This window comes from Macaca thibetana, chromosome 3 (genome assembly GCF_024542745.1).
Source record: "Macaca thibetana thibetana isolate TM-01 chromosome 3, ASM2454274v1, whole genome shotgun sequence".
In the NCBI taxonomy this organism is placed as follows: domain Eukaryota; kingdom Metazoa; phylum Chordata; class Mammalia; order Primates; family Cercopithecidae; genus Macaca; species Macaca thibetana.
This window is the reverse complement of record NC_065580.1, coordinates 87,218,779-87,238,921: the sequence shown is the minus strand read 5'-3', so window position 1 is coordinate 87,238,921 and position 20,143 is coordinate 87,218,779. Positions and strand designations below refer to the sequence as shown.

At 37.6% G+C, this 20,143-nt stretch overlaps 1 protein-coding gene across 2 annotated transcripts in view; it reads left to right on the top strand.

Annotated features, from left to right (window-relative positions):
- ANKMY2 (ankyrin repeat and MYND domain containing 2) overlaps positions 1-20,143 on the top strand; it is a 47,070-nt gene that overhangs the window by 12,479 nt on the left and 14,448 nt on the right. For both annotated transcript variants that reach the window (XM_050785384.1, XM_050785385.1), the window contains exons 3-5: positions 6,112-6,250; positions 8,535-8,633; positions 17,887-18,047. In XM_050785384.1, coding sequence (XP_050641341.1) covers positions 6,112-6,250; positions 8,535-8,633; positions 17,887-18,047 — 399 coding nt within the window. The remainder of the gene's footprint in view (positions 1-6,111; positions 6,251-8,534; positions 8,634-17,886; positions 18,048-20,143) is intronic.

Genomic DNA, 20,143 nt, shown 5'->3' with positions numbered 1-20,143 from the left:
TCATTGCACTTGTAATCTTCGTGGTGTTCTGAGCTTTCAATTCATGAAATTATTTAAAAAGTAAGTATACTAAGAAAAATAGAAATGATTTAGAAAAAAAGAGAAATAAATTGTAAAGCAAATAAACATAAGCAACAATATAAAAATAGATAAACTGGAAATAATCAAAATTAAAAACTATTGTGTTTCAAAGCATATCACCGAGAAAGCGAAAAGACAATCTATAAAATGGGACAAAAATTTTACAAATTGTATCTGATAAGGGACTTGTAACTAGAAAATATTAAGAACTTCTACAACTCAATAATAAAACAATATATAACTCAATTAAAAAATGAGCCAAGGATCTAGATAGATATTGCTCCAAAGAAGATATATAAATGATCAATATATAATGAAAAGAGGCTCAACATCATTAACCATCAGGGAAATGCAAATAAAAAGTACAGTGAAATACCACTTCATATCCACCAGGATAGCTATAATCAAAAAGGTGGGATAGCAGGTATTAGCGAGGATGTAAAGAAATTGGAGCCCTCATACATTGCTGGTGGGAATGTAAAATTGTGTAGCCACTTTGGAAAATAGTCTCTAAGTTCCTCACATGATTAAACATGGAGTTACCATATGACCCAGAAATCCCACATATATACTTAAGAGAAATGAAAACATATATCCACACAAAATTTTGCATATGCAAATGCATGTTTATAACAACATTATTCATAATAGCCAAAGATAGATACAACCCAAATGTTCAACTGATGAATACATCAACAAAATGTAGTATAATCCTACAATGGGTATTATTCAGTTACAAAGATGGAAGAAATGCTGATATTTGCTACAATGTGCGTGAACCTTGAAAACATTAATGCTAAGTGAAAGAAGTCACTCACAAAAGACTGCATATTTTAGGGTTCCATTTATACAAAATACCAAAAATAGGCAAATTCATAGGGACAGAAAGTAAATTAGTGGATGACTAGGGCTGAGTAAGGGAGTGGGGTGAAGTGGGAAATGACTGCTAATGGGTATGGAGTTTCTTTCAGGGATTATGAAAATATTCAAAAATTGATTGTGGTGATGGCTGCACAACTCTGTGAGTATATTAAACCCATTTATTTGTACAAATTAATTGAGTAAATTGTATTCTGTATGAATTGTATCTCAATAAAACAGGAAATAAAAAACAGGAAAAATTATCAACTTAAAACCAAAATATAGATACAGCTTGGGAAGTACAAGAAAGAAAACAATATGTATAAACAGTAAGGAGGAAGGAAGGAAAGGAGAAAGGGAGGGAGAGAGGAAGGAAGGAAAGATGGGTGGAAGGAAATGAGAAAGGGAAGGAGGGAGGGAGGGAGAAAGAAAAACATAACTACAATTATAAAGAAGATTGTCATAACTTTTTTATTAAGCCAACACATTTGGAAACCCATATGATCTTTATAGAAAATTAAAATGGATATATTCATCTCATACAGAAGTAGAAAAACTGGGCCCCGCGCAATGGCTCACGCCTATAATCCCAGCACTTTGGGAGGCCGAGGTGGGTGGATCACCTGAGGTCAGGAGTTGGAGACCAGCCTGGCCAACATGGTGAAACCCCTTCTCTACTAAAAATACAAAAAATTGGCCAGGCGTAGTGGCGGGCGCCTGTACTCCTAACTACTTGGGAGGCTGAGGCAGGAGAATTGCTTGAACCCCGGAGGCGGAGGTTGCAGTGCGCTGAGATCGCACCATTGCACTCCAGCCTGAGTGACAGAGTGAGACTGTCTAAAAAAAAAAAAAAAAAAAAGGTAGAAAAACTGGAATAATCAATAATTGAGGAAAATTTGTATAAATATTTTTAAATCTCCTACCGCCTTCAAAAGCTGCAAACCAGAGTAAGCTTTACCAAACTCTAAGGATCTGTTAATTCTCATTTTACACTAATTATACCATTAGTTTAGAAAAAGATGGGAAGATATTCATTTATTTGATAAGGCTAGCATAATGCTGATGCCAAATAGTAAGAAGTTCCACAAAACTATGGACCCGGGTCACTTTATAAATACAGAGGCAAAAATTCTAAAAATGTTAGCAGGTTGATGCAGCCATCTATTAAAAGGATTATAAGACATGATAGCCAAGTAAGGTTTTTCCAAGAATGTTACGATAGTTCAGTTTTAGAAAACCTTTCAGTGTAATTCACTATATTACAGAATAGAACAGAAACAAATAGGATCATCTCAACAGATGCTAAAATGTATATTATAAGATATAATAACCTTTGATGGTATAAACTAACAAATTAGGATAGAATGACTCTTCTGTAACCCAATAGAAGATTTGCAGAAACCTTCCACAAACTTTAGCATCATACTTAATATTCAAATAGAAGTACCAGAATCAAGACAAGAAACTTCCTGCGTGTTCCTGAAGATTGAGTGGGCTGCAGACAGACTTGGCCTCTGTGATCATCCTTGAACACAGCACAGAGTTTTTTGCACTTTCATTCCCTTTCCCTGGAGCATTCTTCCAGTAGTTATTTGCATTCCTAGCCTCCCTAACTTCTTTCAGGGCTTTGTTCAAGTGCCACCTTTTCAGAGGGACATTCCTTGAATGTCCTCTTTAAAATAATAGTCTTCGCTTTCCCTCTGGCACTGCTCCCCTTTACTTAATGTTATTTTCTTCTAGCACTTGTATCACTATCCATCTAGTCACCTGTACTGTAAATCCCAGGGACTTAGACTGTGGGAGTCATGAAGTTTGCTTATTGCTACCTCCAATGTATAGATCAGTGCCTGACATATATTAAGCACTCATTAAATATTTGCTGAATGGATGCTGCATTTAATGACAGAATTCCAGTGTAATAGCCTAATGTTGATTAATTCTTTGACTTAAGAATTATGGGAGAGGAACTTTATATTTAAGGTGATTGTATCTAAAGAATTGTAGAAGCTCGTTTCTCATGCAGTTCAGTTAAGCAGGCTACCTGCAAGGTTATCTTTGGGAAATGACAAGGACGTGAGGATTTTTACTCTTGCATATCATTGAATCAGAGATGCCATCGATTATAAAGTCATCTAGATATTTTTTAAATGAGGGGAGTGGAAACTGATGGTAATTTGTGAGACTTTAGTAAAGTGACAATTCTGGAGATTTTAAATATAAAAGTGAGATGCATCTTAGAATTGATGAATTACAGTATGATAACATTTTATGAAATCTTATCACTACCTTTCTAGTTTGAGGTGGACATTTATTTTAATATTCTGTCTGATGCTAAGTTATTTCATCTTTACAACTGTAATATAACATTTTAAATTAAGTTGCATCATGTATTTTGAACATGGGAATATTCTCTTCTACTTCTAGTAGATAAGCAGTATTGTTTCAAATTATTTCCTTTTCTGGATATTTACACTGAAATACTATAAAAACACTAGAATAAATAGAAAATTTATAGCATGGTGGGTTTATATCTCTATGGAGCATCAAAATTTATTAATATTACTTCTTTTCTCTTTGCCCATGGAAAAGTTTTTATAAACAACGTGGTACTAGAACCAAGATAATGCATAGTAATCATTGCAGTCAAAATTTATAATTTTCCTTCGCACTGTTCTAAATTCTCATAACACAAAATTGAACTAAGATAGGAAAGTATATGTGATATCCACTTCTTTGAAAAATAAGTGTAAATTTGTTACTTATCAGTAGTTTTTTTTTTTTTTTTTTTTAAATACCCAGGACCATCTACCACAGCACTGAAATTTGATATGGGAAAATCATATACTGAATTATAAACATGACAAAAGGAGCAGGTTCGGAGATTGCACAGCAGATGCTATGATTGGGATATTTACCTTTTTTTTTTTTTTTTTTTTGGAGACAGAGTCTCGCTCTGTCGCCCAGGCTGGAGTGCAGTGGTGCCATCTTGGCTCACTGCAACCTCCACCTCCCTGGTTCAAGTGATCCTCCTTCTCCAGCTTCCTGAGTAGTTGGGACTACAGGTGCCCACCACCACACCTGGCTAATTTTTGTATTTTTAGTAGAGACAGGGTTTCACCATGTTGGCCAGGCCAGTCTTGAACTCCTGACCTCAAGTGATCCCCCCACCTTTGCCTACCAAAGTGCTGGGATTACAGGTGTGAGCCACCTTGCCCGGCCGATATTTACCTTTCTGGAAAGAAACTTCTCTCATTGGGTTGCTCTAAAAACCACTTCCAGCTAAGGTGACAGCTGGTGAACAAAAAACAACAAGTGAGAAAGAGAAAAGAGACAGGACTTTTTTTTTTTTTAAATGAGAGGAAAGGGAGTAGTAGGAGACAGGTAAATGGGCAGAATTGATTAACACAGATGACAGTGAAAACACAAACACAAGAAAATAAAGACAGTTGGTGATGTGAGATTCAAAAGCGTTGCATATCTCTTTTGCTCTTAAGCAGATCATCACATTCTGTTGAAAGCTTTGTGTTTTGTTTTGTTTTGTTTTTTAAACTATAGGTCAGTTCTGTAGTCTGGGGATTATTCATTCTCAGAGCTAGATAACCTCTTGTTGTAGGATTGGATTGCTGGGTGATTGACTGCCCACCTGTTCTGGATAAACAGAAAAAACTAACTCCATGGTGAAGTCTGGTCCTAAAATCTGCAAAAGAAACAGCTGTTTGCTTCTTTGTGGTGGCCTTTCTGATGGTCCTGTGTCCTTCCCCTACCACCCCTCAGGCTACACACTAGCTTCTTATGGACAGATTCTATCATCCTTTAGGAGATATCACCCAAGTCATGCTCGCGATATGGTTTTGCCTTATTGAAAAGCTAAAGGCCATGCAGTCCATTCCTACTCCCTTAAAGCACTCCATTGGCTGCCTCTGTACAACGAGATTTACCCATACCCACCCACCCACTCCCAGCATGCTAACATTCCATCTCTGTAGAGACTCCTAGCTAAGGGAGTCTTCAAAGTTATCATCTGCTTATCATTTTTCCGTTCTTACTCTCAAGCAATGTCCATGGCTTCCATGGAGTTTTCTCTTTTGCAATGAAAGGTCCCAGCCTCTCTATCATTCTCGTCTCCACAACCCTCTGAACATAGTGTGTACTGCATTAACAAGATGATGGCTTATGTTCATAATAATAATTTGGAAGCATCAAGAATAATTCACATTATGTTAGCATTCTAAGCTTCACTAAGGTAACGGATTATATGTTTTACAGAGCTTTTCACCCAAAACAACTTTGCTGTTTTGGTACTTACAGCGTTTTGCCTACATTACTGAGAAAATTCACTCACAGTAACAGCTCATCCATGAATCTACCAAATAATAGTAGTAGCTAGTACGTAAAAGGTTGGATGTTTCGTTGAATATGCACAAAGCATATGGAGACCAAACAGTGTAGCCTAGCGTAAATACTACCAACCATTTCTCCATATATGTATAATCACATATAATCAAATCATATGTATGATCAAAATACACGTGTGATTTGACCAGTGTAGCCTAAATACTACCAACCATTTCTCCATATTTATACAATCACATATAATCAAATCATATGTATAATCAAAATATGTGTGTGATTTAGGGAATCATGGTTTTAAAAAATGATACCACTGTAATATGCATTTCCTGCACCTTTTCTCGTTGACAATAATTTGTGAAAAATGTTCCATTCTGTACATACAGATGAGGTCATTCATTTAAATATCCCATGTTATGCATATGCCATACTTTATTCAACTTTCCTCTTGAGAGGCACTGTTTGAGATTTTTCTTCTTTTTAAAAATTGTGTTTGTATCTGTTTGTTCATTTGCTTTCTGAGAAAGTAAGTATGTTTGGAAAATTTGGGTTTCAGTCCCTCCCACCACTATTAGTCATGTGAGGTTGAGCAAGTCCTCTCTGAATCTGTTTGCTAATCTGTAAAAACATCTCCAGTAATAAAACCATCTCTTCCTCAGAAGTTTATGGAAGATCCAAATGTGGAAGTAAATATACAAATACATATTATAAAGATCATTTTAATTAATTCATATTCATTTTATATTTCTAATTGCAGAAATTGTTCATAGGTACAGAAAAAACAGTAAAATTAATACTTTTTCCCTCTTTCTATTAAAGAATGGAATGACTCCTCTAATGCATGCAGCATATAAAGGAAAACTTGATATGTGCAAATTACTACTGCGACATGGAGCCGATGTAAATTGCCATCAGCATGAACATGGATACACAGCCCTAATGTTTGCTGCACTTTCTGGTGAAGTTTTAGTATTTATAAATATTAGTTACCTATACAAACTTGTTATAAGTACATATATACTAGAAGATTAAATGCATTTTGATTTTATTAATTTTATGATCAAGTTTTATGGAAAGGAATGATGGCGATTGGTTTTTGAAAAGCTATAATGCAGGAAATAAATTATATAATTAATTTGGTGATCTGTTTCTTTTGTTATTTAAATCAATTGATTCTTTATGTGGACAACATTTTGATGGAATTGAGGAACTGGATCTGTTTTTCTTTCAAGTTACCGCTTTTGATATTCTTTATCTTTATATTTTCAAGTGATATGAAAATTTCTTTGTTCTCTTGAACAAACAGTCGCTGTGATAGAGCTATCTGTTTGCCTCACTGGCACTTATGTGCTAAATATGATGATCCATTTAGAAACTTACTTGGATTTGTATTGTTTATTATTTGCTGAATAAGGACAATTTAGAAACACTGTCTAAAATTAAGTGGGGTTATCTGTAATTGGTGTAGCTCTTTGAAAAATACAGAAGTAATATAATATCCTTGTAGTTTGAAGATAATAATCTATATTTTCATAATCCTGGAATCCAGAAGCATTTCTAAGCACTGTATAAACCACAGAATCCAAAAAGAACAATATTGATAAAAATTTAACATTTTCATTTGTAGGATATACCATAAATAGAGTTAAAATACAAACGAAAAACTAAAAATATTTATTATATACCTTAAAGGATTATATTGTTAAATATAAGAAGTTCTTTTAGCTGGGCACAGTGGCGCACACCTGTAATCCCAGCACTTTGGGAGGCCAAGGCAGGCCGATTACTTGAGCCCAGGAGTTCGAGAACATCCTAGGCAACATGGTGAGACCTTGTCTCTACCAAAAATACAAATACTAGTCAGGCACGGTGGTGCACGTCTGTGGTCCCAGCTACTCAGGGGGCTGAGGAGGAGGATTTTTGAGCCTGGGAGGCAGAGGTTGCAGTGAGCCAAGATCATGCCCTGGCACTCCAGCTTGGGTGACAGAGTGAGACTCTGTCTCAAAAAAAAAAAAAAAAAAAAAAAAGTTACTATAAATCAATTATAAAAAGAAAAATACTGCAGTAGAAAATTGGATGGAAAACTTGGGGGCATGGTGGCTCACGCCTGTGATCCCAGCACTTTGGGAGGCCAAGGCGGGCGGATCACGAGGTCAGGAGATCTAGACCTTCCTGGCTAACACGGTGAAACCCCGTCTCGACTAAAAGTACAAAAAATTAGCTGGGCATCATGGCGGGCGCCTGTAGTCCCAGCTACTCCAGAGGCTGAGGCAGGAGAATGGCCTGAACCCGGGAGGCGGAGCTTGCAGTGAGCCATGACCGCACCACTGCACTCCAGCCTGGGCAACAGAGCGAGACTCAGCCTCAAAAAAAAAAAAAGAAAATTGGATGGAAAACAAAAGAAATACAACTGGCTGATCAAAATATAAAACATTTTGCACAGTAATCAAATAAATGCAAATTAGAACAATAAATTTTATTTTTTAGCTTATTATACTGGCAAATGTTAAGAAAGAGCTATAATGCTCAGGAACTTCTTTACACTATTTTGGGGAGTGCATGTCAGTCCAACCTTGCTGGATGGCAGCCTGGCAAAATGCATTCAAAATATGCATAACCTTTGATCTGGCAATATTTCCCAGGAGCTGTTCCTAAGCAAATCATAATTCAAACTTGTGAGAATGAATGGAAAATGCTTTTCACCGAGTATATTTCATAATAGCAAAATACCCATAATGACTACTTTAGTAGAAGAATGTGAATAGAATAGCATGTGTATGTTTAGATAGAAAAAAGGTGTAGAAAGATAGATACCCCTGTGGTTAATAGTTATTCCAGAGCCTGTAAGTGTGAGGAATGGGATGGGTTAGCTGATATTAAAGGGGAGCCCTATTCATTTTATCTCTTTTTTAAAAATGTTTTTGTATGTGTATTTTGATTTTATTCTAAGCGTTACCTCTAGGAAAACATATTTCATTTTGTTTAAAAAAGCGATATTCAATTCCATACTGCTTTTGCATTGCTTGATTTGTTTTCCAGAAAATAAGGTTAATTTCCAAGTAGGTTCTATAGCATTTTATTCTTTACTGTAGTTATGATTCATGTTTTAAAAGAATGAAAATATCCACATGACCGAAACCTAAAATGAACTGGGGGAAGAAAAGGTATAAAGAGTTTAGAAAAGGGATGTTTAAATTGTGTCCTCCTTAACATTAACAAATATGTTTCCTTTAAAACTCTAGGTAATAAAGACATCACGTGGGTAATGTTGGAAGCTGGTGCTGAGACAGATGTTGTCAACTCTGTGGGAAGAACAGCAGCTCAGATGGCAGCCTTTGTGGGTGAGATTTTGCTGCAGTTTTACATTAGATTATACCCAAAATTTCCCTTGTGGAAAAAAAACCACTTTGCTTCTCTTGGTGGAAATATTATCATGTTGCTTTAAAAAACATAAGTATTTACAGTCCACTGTACCTTAATGAAATACCTAGTGACTCTGGAGAAAAACGGCTATTTCGAATTTCCAGTTTTTGGAATACAAAGAGTAGTGGGGCCATTTTAATTGCTCACAAATGCTTATAACGTGTATATTTATGTCTCTAATGAAAGTAGCTAACCCTACTGTTTAAGAATATGAAGAGTGAAGTCAGTAATCTCAAGTTAAATTTTGGCTGTGCCACGTGATAGCAAAGTACTTAATAATTCTGACCTTCACTTTCCTCATGGTAAAATGTTACTAGGTTATTGTGAGGATTAAAAGAGGTGATAGACTTGAGCTTTCCATGTAACACTAAATAAATGGTATTAGTGTTGTTAATAATTATTACAACAATGATGTAACTCTTAGGAAAGAGTACTTGATAATAATATACAACTACTTCATTATCATTCTCATCAACCACAGACATTTGTTTTGTGTGCCCAATAATTTTTGGCGTGTTAATCCTATTACTTGACATAATGTAAGGAGAGAGTGGGAGTGAATTCTTGTTCTTTGGTATTGTGACGCCATTGAATTGGTGGTGAAGAGACTCCACTGAGAGAAAAGCAAAGATAGCAACGTCTGATTTATTGGGAGTGCAGTAAGTGGCCTTGTAGGGACTAATAATTCATTAAACAAATAATGTTCACAACCTATAAAGCAAGCATCACTGTAGGTGTCTTGGTTATAGTGATAAGACAGGCTGTTCATACTTTCATGGCACTTAAAGGATAATAGCAATGACAAATGGTGCGAAAATATATACTCCAAGGTAGAACTTCAGAGCTCCATAAAAATACCTAGAAGAGGAGGATCTATCCCATTCAAGGGGGTTTTGAGAGAAGTCAAGTTCAGATACAGTGGAAAATTAGGTATGGAGGATGGTAACTGAATATTATGTTAAATTTTATTATAATATTTTCTTGAAACTACTAATAGAAGCTGCCATTGATTAAGCCAGACACTCAGTTGCCTTATGACAGCTTTTTCTGTTAGAAGAAATATCCTTATTTTAATTTCAGAAGGACTTGAGAAAGGTGTGGCCTTGTGTAAGCTTCAGAGAAATATTTTAACTCCCATACGTACAGGCCCCAAGTTGCCCCCATCTCAGTTCTAAGCTAATTTTGAGGGTATCACTGCAGGGGGAAAGAACACTACAGTAGGAATCTGGAGACTTGAACTTAAGTTCATGTGTGCTGATGATTAGTTATAGGATCATGGGCAAATTCCTTTACCTCCATAGGCCTCAGTTTTCTGATCTGTATGCAAAGAAGCAGGGGAATTGCGTGATCTCTGAAGTTCTATTTAACTGTACAAGTTTTCTTTATATCCACAATGTAACAAAATATTGCTCAGATAGAGGTAAAATAATTATCCCAAGATCACAGGTCTGGAAATGGAGGAGTGTCTTCTTTCAGGCATTAATACAATGCTCCTTTCTTTTTCTTAACACTACAATACTAACAAAATTTTTACTACGGTAAAAATTGTTTGCAATCCTATCCTAACATAAGAGTAATGTTTTCATTCCTTTTTAATCTATTTAATTTCACAGACAGAAAATTACATTGCACCCTTCCAGTTGTTACTGTATTTTCCAAATAATTAGCCTTTAAAAAGGATCATTCTCCCCTTTTTGTTTCCTTCAAGTGGATCAGTATGTATACATGTGTACATACATACATAAGATTTTTGTCATTTTTTTAAAATGCCATCCATCACACAGCAGATATTCCTTGTAACTTGTTTTCTTCACTTAGTAATATATCATGGAAGTTCCTCCCATCTCAGTAGGCATAATTCATTTCCTTCAACAGCTACGTGATATTCCATGATACAGATGTTCCACAGTTCAGTAAGCTCTCCCTTATTGACCAATTTTACAGGTTTTTAACCACTTTTCCACAAATAAGGTAATAATCATCCTTGATTTTCTATTTTTTATAAGTTAGTGTTTGAATATTTTTTACATGTTAGAACTTTAGTATCTCTAAAGTATTTCCTAGAAGTAAAATTGCTGAGACAGAGGATATAGACTTTTTATTTTATTTTTTATTTTTTTGAGATGGAGTCTCGCTGTGTCGCCCAGGCTGGGGTGCAGTGGCGCGATCTCAGCTCACTGCAAGCTCCGCCTCCTGGGTTCACGCCATTCTCCTGCCTCATTCTCCGAGTAGCTGGGACTACAGGCGCTCACCACCACGCCCGGCTAGTTTTTTGTATTTTTAGTAGAGACGGGGTTTCACCATGTTAGCCAGGGATGGTCTCGATCTCCTGACCTCGTGATCCGCCCGCCTCGGCCTCCCAAAGTGCTGGGATTACAGGCTTGAGCCACCGCGCCCGGCCGACTTTTTATTTTTTTATTTATTTACTTATTTATTTATTTTTGAGACAGAGTCTTGCCCTGTCGCCCATGCTGGAGTGTGGTGGCGCAACCTCGGCTCACTGCAACCTTGGCCTCCCAGGTTCAAGTGATTCTCCTGCCTCAGCCTCCCAACTAGCTGGAATTACAGGCATGCGCCACCACACCTAGCTAATTTTTTTTTGTATTTTTAGTAGAGACAGGGTTTCACCATGTGGTCAGGCTGGTCTCGAACTCCTGACCTCGTGATCTGCCTACCTTGGCCTCCCAAAGTGCCGGGATTATAGCCACCATGCCCGGCCTAGAGTTTTAATTTTAATGTAAGTCTAGATTCCTTTCCAAAAGGACATAGTAATTCACAGTAATGTCCTCACCAGAGCTGGGTATTATCATTCTTTCATTTTTTCCAGTCTGATAGTTAAAAAGATGGTAAGTATTTCCCCCTCATTATTCATGAAATTAAGCACTTCTGTTGTTGGTAGTTTGTATTTTCACTTTTGTGGATTACCCACTTATACTTTTTTTTCATTTTTTTGTGGGGGGATGCCCTTTGTTATTGCTTTGAGGAGCTTTATGCATACAAATCCATTATCTAACAAATGTATTTCAAATATTTTATGCCAGTCCTCCTCCTCCTCCTCCCCCTCCTTCTTTTTATTCCTTTTCCTCTTCCTCCTCCTCTTCCTCCTCTTCTTCTTCTTCCTTCTTTCTTCTTCTTTTTAACTTTATGGAGACCTTTGCCATAGGAAATTTATTTATTTATTTATTTATTTATTTAATTTATTTATTTTTTTTGAGATGGAGTCTCACTCTGTCACCCAGGCTGGAGTGCAGTGGTGTAATCTCGGCTCACTGCAACCTCCACCTCCTGGGTTCAAGCGATTCTCCTGCCTCAGCCTCCCATGTAGCTGGGACTATAGGTATGTGCCACCACACCCAGCTAATTTTTGTATTTTTCATAGAGCTGGGGTTTCGCCACGTTGGCCAGGCTGGTCTCGAACGCCTGACCTCAGGTCCTTCCCAAAGTCCTAGGATTACAGGCATGAACCACTGTGCCCATCAGGAAATTTACTTTTAAGTGGTCATATTTTTTCTTTTATAGCTTCTGTGTTTCTTGTTTTGCTAAAAGTGGGCCTCTTGACCAGAAGTTATATAAGTATTCTCCTAAATATCCTTCAGTTATTTTTTATGATTTTTTTGGTACCTCTAGAATTTGTTTAGAGTTCATTTCTCCCCAGATATATAGCTAATTGTGATGGTACCATTTATTACACCAGCTAACATTATCCTACTGAATTGAAATACCACCTTTGTGGTAAGTTAAATTATATTTTACTAAATGATTATATAATTATTTGCAGAGAATTAACATTTGTATGATGCTAGGACTTTCCATCCAGTTACACAGTATGCCTTTACGTTTCTTTTAGGGGAGGGGACTGACTTTTGGTCTTTGGATAATATTTAATAGGTTCCTTCATCTCAATCCTTTCTTTCAAAATTTATTTCTTAGTAATTTGTGGTTACTGTTCATATGGTAAGAATTTGCACTACCACCTCCACACTCAATCCCTTCCAGCTGGTTATGGATAATAAAGAGAAAAGTTATTGATTTCTGTATTTTTTTCTTATTTTTATTACAGTTTAATGGATTTTATAGCTATTATATTTTATCTTGTTTTCTATTTGAATTTGCTTTGGGCTTCAAAGTTAGAAAAAGTAATAGTGATAATTGACATGTCTTTTTCCTGTTTTTAATGAAAATATTTTTAGCTTTTCACTTTTAATTTGATATTGCTATTGGTTTTATCATTGTATCATGTCACTCTTTTTCTTGTTGAATTCTTTTAGTTCTACTTTTACTGATATTACAGCTATTCCTAATTCCTTTTTTTGTCAATAAGCTGTTTGCTCATCTGTTATTTTCAATCTTTATCATTTCATTTAAGTAGTATAACTTACAAATGTATAGATGGGTTCTGTTTTATAACCCAAAATGATAGTTTCCCTCTCCTAACAGGTATTTAGCTTATGTATATTTAATGTAATTACTGATATATGTGGTTGCATTCCTCCTCTTTGACCTCATTTTTACTCCTTATTTTACTTGACATTGTGCACGCGTGTGTGTGTGTGTGTGTGTGGGTGCACGCGCGCGCACACATGTATTTCCTTAAAGTGATTGGCTGGTCAAAACTGTACAGTACCACATCCCCCATCCCCAAGGCCCCGTATTTACCCATTTAGCAACCTTATAAGATGAAATCCTTATACTTCATTTATTTCTCCACATTCTCTGTTTTTGCCTTGTCAGGCCACAGGTCTTTCCTTTCTGCCTCCTCTGATACTTCCTCAAAACCTGTGCCATCATACCTGTAGCTGTGGACTTTGCTGAGAGAGTCTAGTATTTTTAGTACCAGCTGTAGTGAGAGTGTCATTGACAGGGTGTTGCTTCTCTTTCAGTAATCCACACCACCAGCTGTATGATTTGCCTGTCATCTATCTTCACCCACTCATATGAACTCCCTCTCTTACTGTCCTCTCTCTCCTCCCCTTTGTCTCCATTTTTGTCTTTAGATCTCTGTTCTCATTTAGATTTTGGTTATAGACCTTTTCAAATGGGTTACGTAGGTTGTATATTCTTTGAAACCCATCATGACAAAACTATTAATACCTTTCTCTCTGAAATGTGAGTCATATTTTGCCTAGCTTTCTGACTCATATCACAGTTCTTTTCTCTGAGACATATAGAAGTTATTCTACAGTTTTCTAAGTTCTGGTTTTGCAAATGAGAATTCAACTTACTTTCCATTGTAAACTTTACATTTCTCATTCTGGAAGAGCGTTTGATTTTCAGCTTATCCTTGAAAATAAAAAATTTGAATAGGATAAGTCTTGTTGTATGTGTGTGTTCCTATGAATCACACTCAGTGAGCCCTGTAAGTCTAGAGGACTCAAATCTAGTGATTGTAATATGGGAGCAACATGATGTACTGGCTTTTCCACCCGCAGCATTTATTTTCTATATTAATAGTATTATTTTATTTATGTATATTCAGAATTTATAAATTTAAAACCAGTAAAATATTTAAGAATTTCAATTACAAAAATTTAAACTTGAACAATTAAGTATTTACAAAGATAAACTTTAAACATATTATTCAAATATGTTATTAGCAGATTAATGAAAATATCAAAATAAGCACTACCTAAAATAAAAAAGCTTAATCTGGGAAAAAAGGTAAAGTAATACTATTTTTTCTCTTTAAAAAGGTATAATTAGGCTGGGCGCAGTGGCTCACGCCTGTAATCCCAGCACTTTGGGAGGCCGAGGCGGGCGGATCACCTGAGGTCGGGAGTTAGAGACTAGCCTGATCAACATGGAGAAACCCCGCCTCTACTAAAAAATACAAAATTAGCTGGGCGTGGTGGCTCATGCCTGTAATCCCAGCTACTCAGGAGTCTGAGGCAGGAGAATTGCTTGAGTCTAGGAGGCAGAGGTTGCCGTGAGCCGAGATCGTGCCATTGCACTCTAGCCTGGGCAACAAGAGCAAAACTTCGTCTCAAAAAAAAAAAAAAAAAGGTATGATAATAAATCCCTGACTGTACTAATTGGAGGACTGACGAGAAGATATAGTTGTAAGCTAATTCCATATTTTTCTCTGACTACTTTATCTTCAGGTCTTCCTGTGTCCGGTTCAGTACTTTTGATGAGCTACTTTAGAACTTTTTTTTTTTTTTTTTTGTGGGAACACCTATCTTTTTATTGAAGCTGGATATAGATTTTGTTTTAAGGAAGCATATGCAGTTTGTCTTCATCTTCTCTGGTTTCTTCATATACAGTTGTAAATTTCCTCACAGTTACTTGGGTTGATTTTGATGCTGTGTTCATAATCCACTTGCATTAGATTTGCTTGGTTGAATGTCATTTTTCTCTCTTGAAGATTCTGGGAGAGGTGTTCATTTTCTAAACAGAGCACCTTGGCTCATTTCACATTTTTAATATAGATTGCTACTGTTTGACTTCTCAAGACGTATATACTGGGGAAAGAAATAAAAGAAATACCCACCTCCCCCAATCCCCCCAAAAAGAAAGAAATTGGGTGTTCTGGTACTTAATAAAAGCACGGAGTACCAAAAATGGTATTGTGATCACTATTAATTTCTCTTTTCAAATCAGGGAGGTTTTCTTTTATCATTTGTTTAATTCTCTATCTATTCCTTTTTTTCCTTTGAGATTTCTGTTAATTTTCACTATTAGATTTCGTGGATTTGTTCTTTAGCTCTTTCATCTCTTGCATAATGATTTCTATATCTGAATTTTTCTGTTTTGAGATATTTCATCCACTCGATCTTTTTGGTTTGTTTATTTTGTTGAGACAGGATGTCTCTTACCCAGGCTTGAATGCAGTGGTGTGATCAAAACTCACTGCAGCTTTGACTGGGCATGGTGGCTCACGCCTGTAATCCCAGCACTTTGGGAGGGTAAGGCAGGCAGATAACCTGAGGTCAGGAGTTTGAGACCAGCCTGGCCAACATGGTGAAACCCCATCTGAAAATACAAAATAGATTAGCTGGGTGTGGTGGTACACACCTGTAGTCTTAGCTACTTGGGAAGCTGAGGCAGGAGAATTGCTTGAACCCAGGAGGCAGAGGTTGCAGTGAGCCATGAGCCAAGATCACACCACTGCACTCTAGCCTGGGCAACAGAGCCAGACTCTCTCACCAAAAAAAAAAAAACACCCTCACTGCAGTCTCCAACTCCTGGCCCCAAGCAATCCTCCTGCCTCAGTCTCCCAAGTAGCTGGGACGACAGGCACGTACAACTGTACCCAGCTAATTTTTTAAATTATTTGTAAAGAAGGGGTTGTGCTATGTTACCGAGGGTGGTCTGCACCTCCCAGGCTTAAGCAGTCCTCTTGCCTCAGCCTCCCAAAATGCTGGGATTATAGGCATGAGCCACCATGACTGGCCTTGATCCTCTGTGTTACTAATTTAGTTCTCAATAGTCACCAGGATCGCCTCTTTCAGTTTGCCTGTTAATTTTTAAAATTTAAATCTCTCTGTGGTTCTTGAAAGTCTATTTATATATTATAATTGAACCTGCTTAACTTAAATGCTCTTATTTGCTGTAGTTGTAGTGGTTATTGTTAGGGTAAATGTTATTCACACACTTCCAACCCAAGAAGCCCTCTGTTGGAGACATTGCATAATCTTCAGAATTGCTGGATCCCCATAGGTACTTTGTTCTGTACCTCCCAGGCAGTCAGGTAAAGCTGATAGGGTCCTGGATCAGTGGAAGAAGAAAGTTTAATGTCTCAATTAAGACATTAATTAGTTAGTTTAGAAAATGAAAACCCCTCCTTCCAGAATCTTTAAGAAGAGAGAAAAATGACATTCAACCAAGCAAATCTAATGCAAATGGGTTATGAACACCGCATCAAAATCAACCCAGGTAACTGTGTGGAAATTTACATCTGTGTATGAAGAAACCAGAGAAGATGAAGACAAACTGCATATGCTTCCTTAAAACAAAATCTTATATCCAGCTGCAATAAAAAGATAGCTGTTCCCATTTAAAAAAAAAAAAAAAAAGTTCTAAAATATCTCATCAAAAGTGTTCAACCATTTAATTGAGACATTAAGCTGGTTTGGTCAGCAAACCAGCTGAGGCACAAGGATGAAGCCCGCCACCCCTGGGTTCTTCCAGGAACTTTCAGGGACAAGCAGAGCCCTCTGCCAGCCTCAAGCACCAGGGTCCAGCCGGCCCACAGTGCTGTCCCCACGCAGGTCACCTGTTGTCGGCAGGATCAAGCAGACGCTCCCAGGACCAAGCACAAGCAGGCAGGGGCCACGCAGACTGCCCCAGGGGGACCACTTTCCGGGAGCGGGGACCATGGCGTCTGCACGCTCTGCCCAGGCGCGCCTCCGCTGGTCCCCCAGCCCTCATCGGTCAGAATGGAGGAAGAAGTCTCTCCTCCGGAGATCCAGTCAGAGCCTGCGCCCTCCTGTGTGCCCTGTGGGTTCTGCCTGCTTGCCCAGAGTGGCCACTGCTTTGCTACAGAGAGGTAGTGGAGAGGGAGCTAGGGACGGGAGGCCACAGGAGCACACTTGCAGGCCAGCAGCTTCCCCGGGGAAGAGTTTGCTTTCGTAGAACCATTTTTAATTAGAGATGCCTTAGAGAAGTGGCTTGGAATTCTGTGCAAAGCCACGATATGGATTCCAAGCTTATGGAAGCAAAAGCCTTTTCTCTACATTTCACAAAGAGGGCAAGCTTTTCTCAAATTCGGGGGGTAGTGGGTAAGGGGGAGAGGGTTTCAGTTTAATATTATCATTATAATAAGAACAATACTTTATATGGAGTAAATTTAAATTTTGTGTAAATACAACCGGATGTGATTAGGGAAACATGAGCATCATTTGTGTAGGCTGAGAAGAGGAGACATTTAACTTACAAGCAACTTATGAAATACTTAGGGTCTCTTACAAGTTGAACAGTGCTTTCTTTTGTAATCCACATAATCTTCATATGTATTTTGGATTCTGTGTCTTTCAAAGATTGTTTATCAACTTTACAAGGAATGTTTATAAATGTTCTCTAAAATATTTTACCTGTCCTCCTCCTCTACTCTCCTTTCCTGAAAAATAAAGATATGGGTGCATGTTTACATCACAAAAATGGCAACATAATTTTAAAATCCAGATGTGTTATTTTTAATACTAAAACACAACTTTTCTCTTTTTCTATGAAAAGGTCAACATGATTGTGTGACCATAATCAACAATTTCTTTCCTCGAGAGAGACTGGATTATTACACTAAGCCCCAGGGACTGGATAAAGAGCCAAAACTGCCCCCAAAGTTGGCAGGCCCACTGCACAAAATCATCACCACAACGAATCTTCATCCTGTCAAGGTAGTGTGCTGTCTACTGTATTTGCTTTTTATGTAAATATTGCTTCAGAGCTTAAACTGCTTTTATTATACAGGATCATAATTGTCTTGGGTTGGGTTTTGTAGATGTAGAGCTTGCAGTGGGCTCTTTTGGCCTGTTGATTTATTGAAGGAGCACTCTCCGTTGAAACCTGGCAGTGAGTGAGCGAGAGAGAAACAGACTAAAGCATCAGGAAAAGCCACGCAAAGAGATGGGTTCGCTGAAGCCTGGCTTCCACCTCATCCCACTGGGAGCTCTGGAGTGTGAGTGGCTCCAGAGAAGCAAGGGAGTCCAGCTTTTGTATTCATCAGTCTGTTGTTGGATGGGGCCTGTCTCCAGAGGGAAAGGACAGCCTCCCAGATAGTACCAAGTGAGGTGGCTCCCTTTCAATGAGGGCAGTCTTCTGGAGAAAAGACCATAGTAGCTGACCCTGAGAGCCTCTGAGGCCTGGTATACAGGCCTGGTAAAAAGGATGTAGGTGGGGCACTAACAGCATCTGTTACAATAATTGCCTTTTTAAGAAAGATTCTGAAATGTAATCACGGGAACGTTTTTAAGGTAAGTGGCTATTTGATGCCTTTAAATAACATAGTTTTTCCAGTAATTCATCAAATCAAACAGATTGTCAAATTTCATAGATGAACACATAAGTTCAAATGGCTTAACTGGGAAATTTCAAGAGCTATTCTGAAATATTTCAGGGCTATTGTCTTCTAGATTTTAAAAATATGGGCTTTTACTGTTTTTACAGCATAATTTAAAAAAAATCCAGCTAAACAAGTATAATTTCCTCAATAATCATCATAGAAAACTACACAGCTACATGTGTGCTACAGTGATGAGGTCCTATTTCAATTTCAATATCTGTCACATGCTTTTACTCACAGGGTAAAGATTTGATAGTAGTTCAGAGCTGTTTAAGTGAGCAAGATAGTAAGTTGGGTCAAAAGTTAAGGTTCTTCCTTAACATAAGGCGTTATTATCATGTAGAAAATAGATTTTCCCAGAAGTTTATTACAAAAGAAGAATCTGTGGAGTCTGCTGAGCATCATGAAAATGAGTGGACAGTTCTTATAAGTAACTCTGTTGAAGAGTGACCCTCATTCAAAGATATAAGATCCAAAATGTATATAATCTTATTGCTTTGCTGATGCATCCCTGTACATCTTTCTTGAGTATTTGAAGGTTGAGAAACAAACCAAATTTACTCATTGTGTGTTCCTCCACCCAAATTAATTTTCTAGGCCCTTAAGAGAGATGACAAACTAGTAGATACCTTTCCCATCAGACAGAAAAGTGAAATCTGCTGTTTTTATTTTAGAAAACTCAAGCATTTTTCTTAATATTCTGGAAGAACTGCCAGAGGCAACACTAGTGATACTAAGTGGGCAAATTCAGCTGTGAATTGCATACTCATGTTTTTAGTGGAGACTACAGAGGGCTTAGAATTTAACCTTTAAAAAATATGTATTTTCTTCTTTGTTAGTGGTTCTCTGCCTCCCAGCACACCTAGGGAAAAGAGAACTCCCTAGAGAAGCATTGGCTCCTCTCCATGGTGCTGTCTCAGGCATGGGCTGGCTGGGATGGGGAGACAGGTTTCTGTCAGGGGACGGTATTTCTCAATGTAGAGAATGTGTCTGGTTCTGTAAGACCCTTGTTCCTCCACTGCCTGAGCAATACAGGATATTCTGGCTTATATTGATTTGCCCTGTATTTTTCTGATTCACTGTCTTTCATATCTAGGTTTCTACCCCTTCAGATTGCAGTAAGGGTTTGTGGATTTTTTTTTTTTTTTTTTTTTTTTTTTGAGATAGGGTCTTGCTCTGTCGCCCAGACTGGAGTACAGTGGTGCAGATCTCGGCTCACTGCAGCCTCTGCCCTCCGGGTTAAAGCAATTCTCCTGCCTCAGCCTCCTGAGTGACTGGGATTACAGGTGCCTGCCGTCATGCCTGGCTAATTTTTGTATTTTGGGTAGAGATGGGGTTTCTCCATGTTGGCCAGGCTTCTGGAATATTTTTTTATGTTTACTTGGAACCCAGTCTTTCAGGGTTAAGTGTCCTAAAAATTATTAATACTCT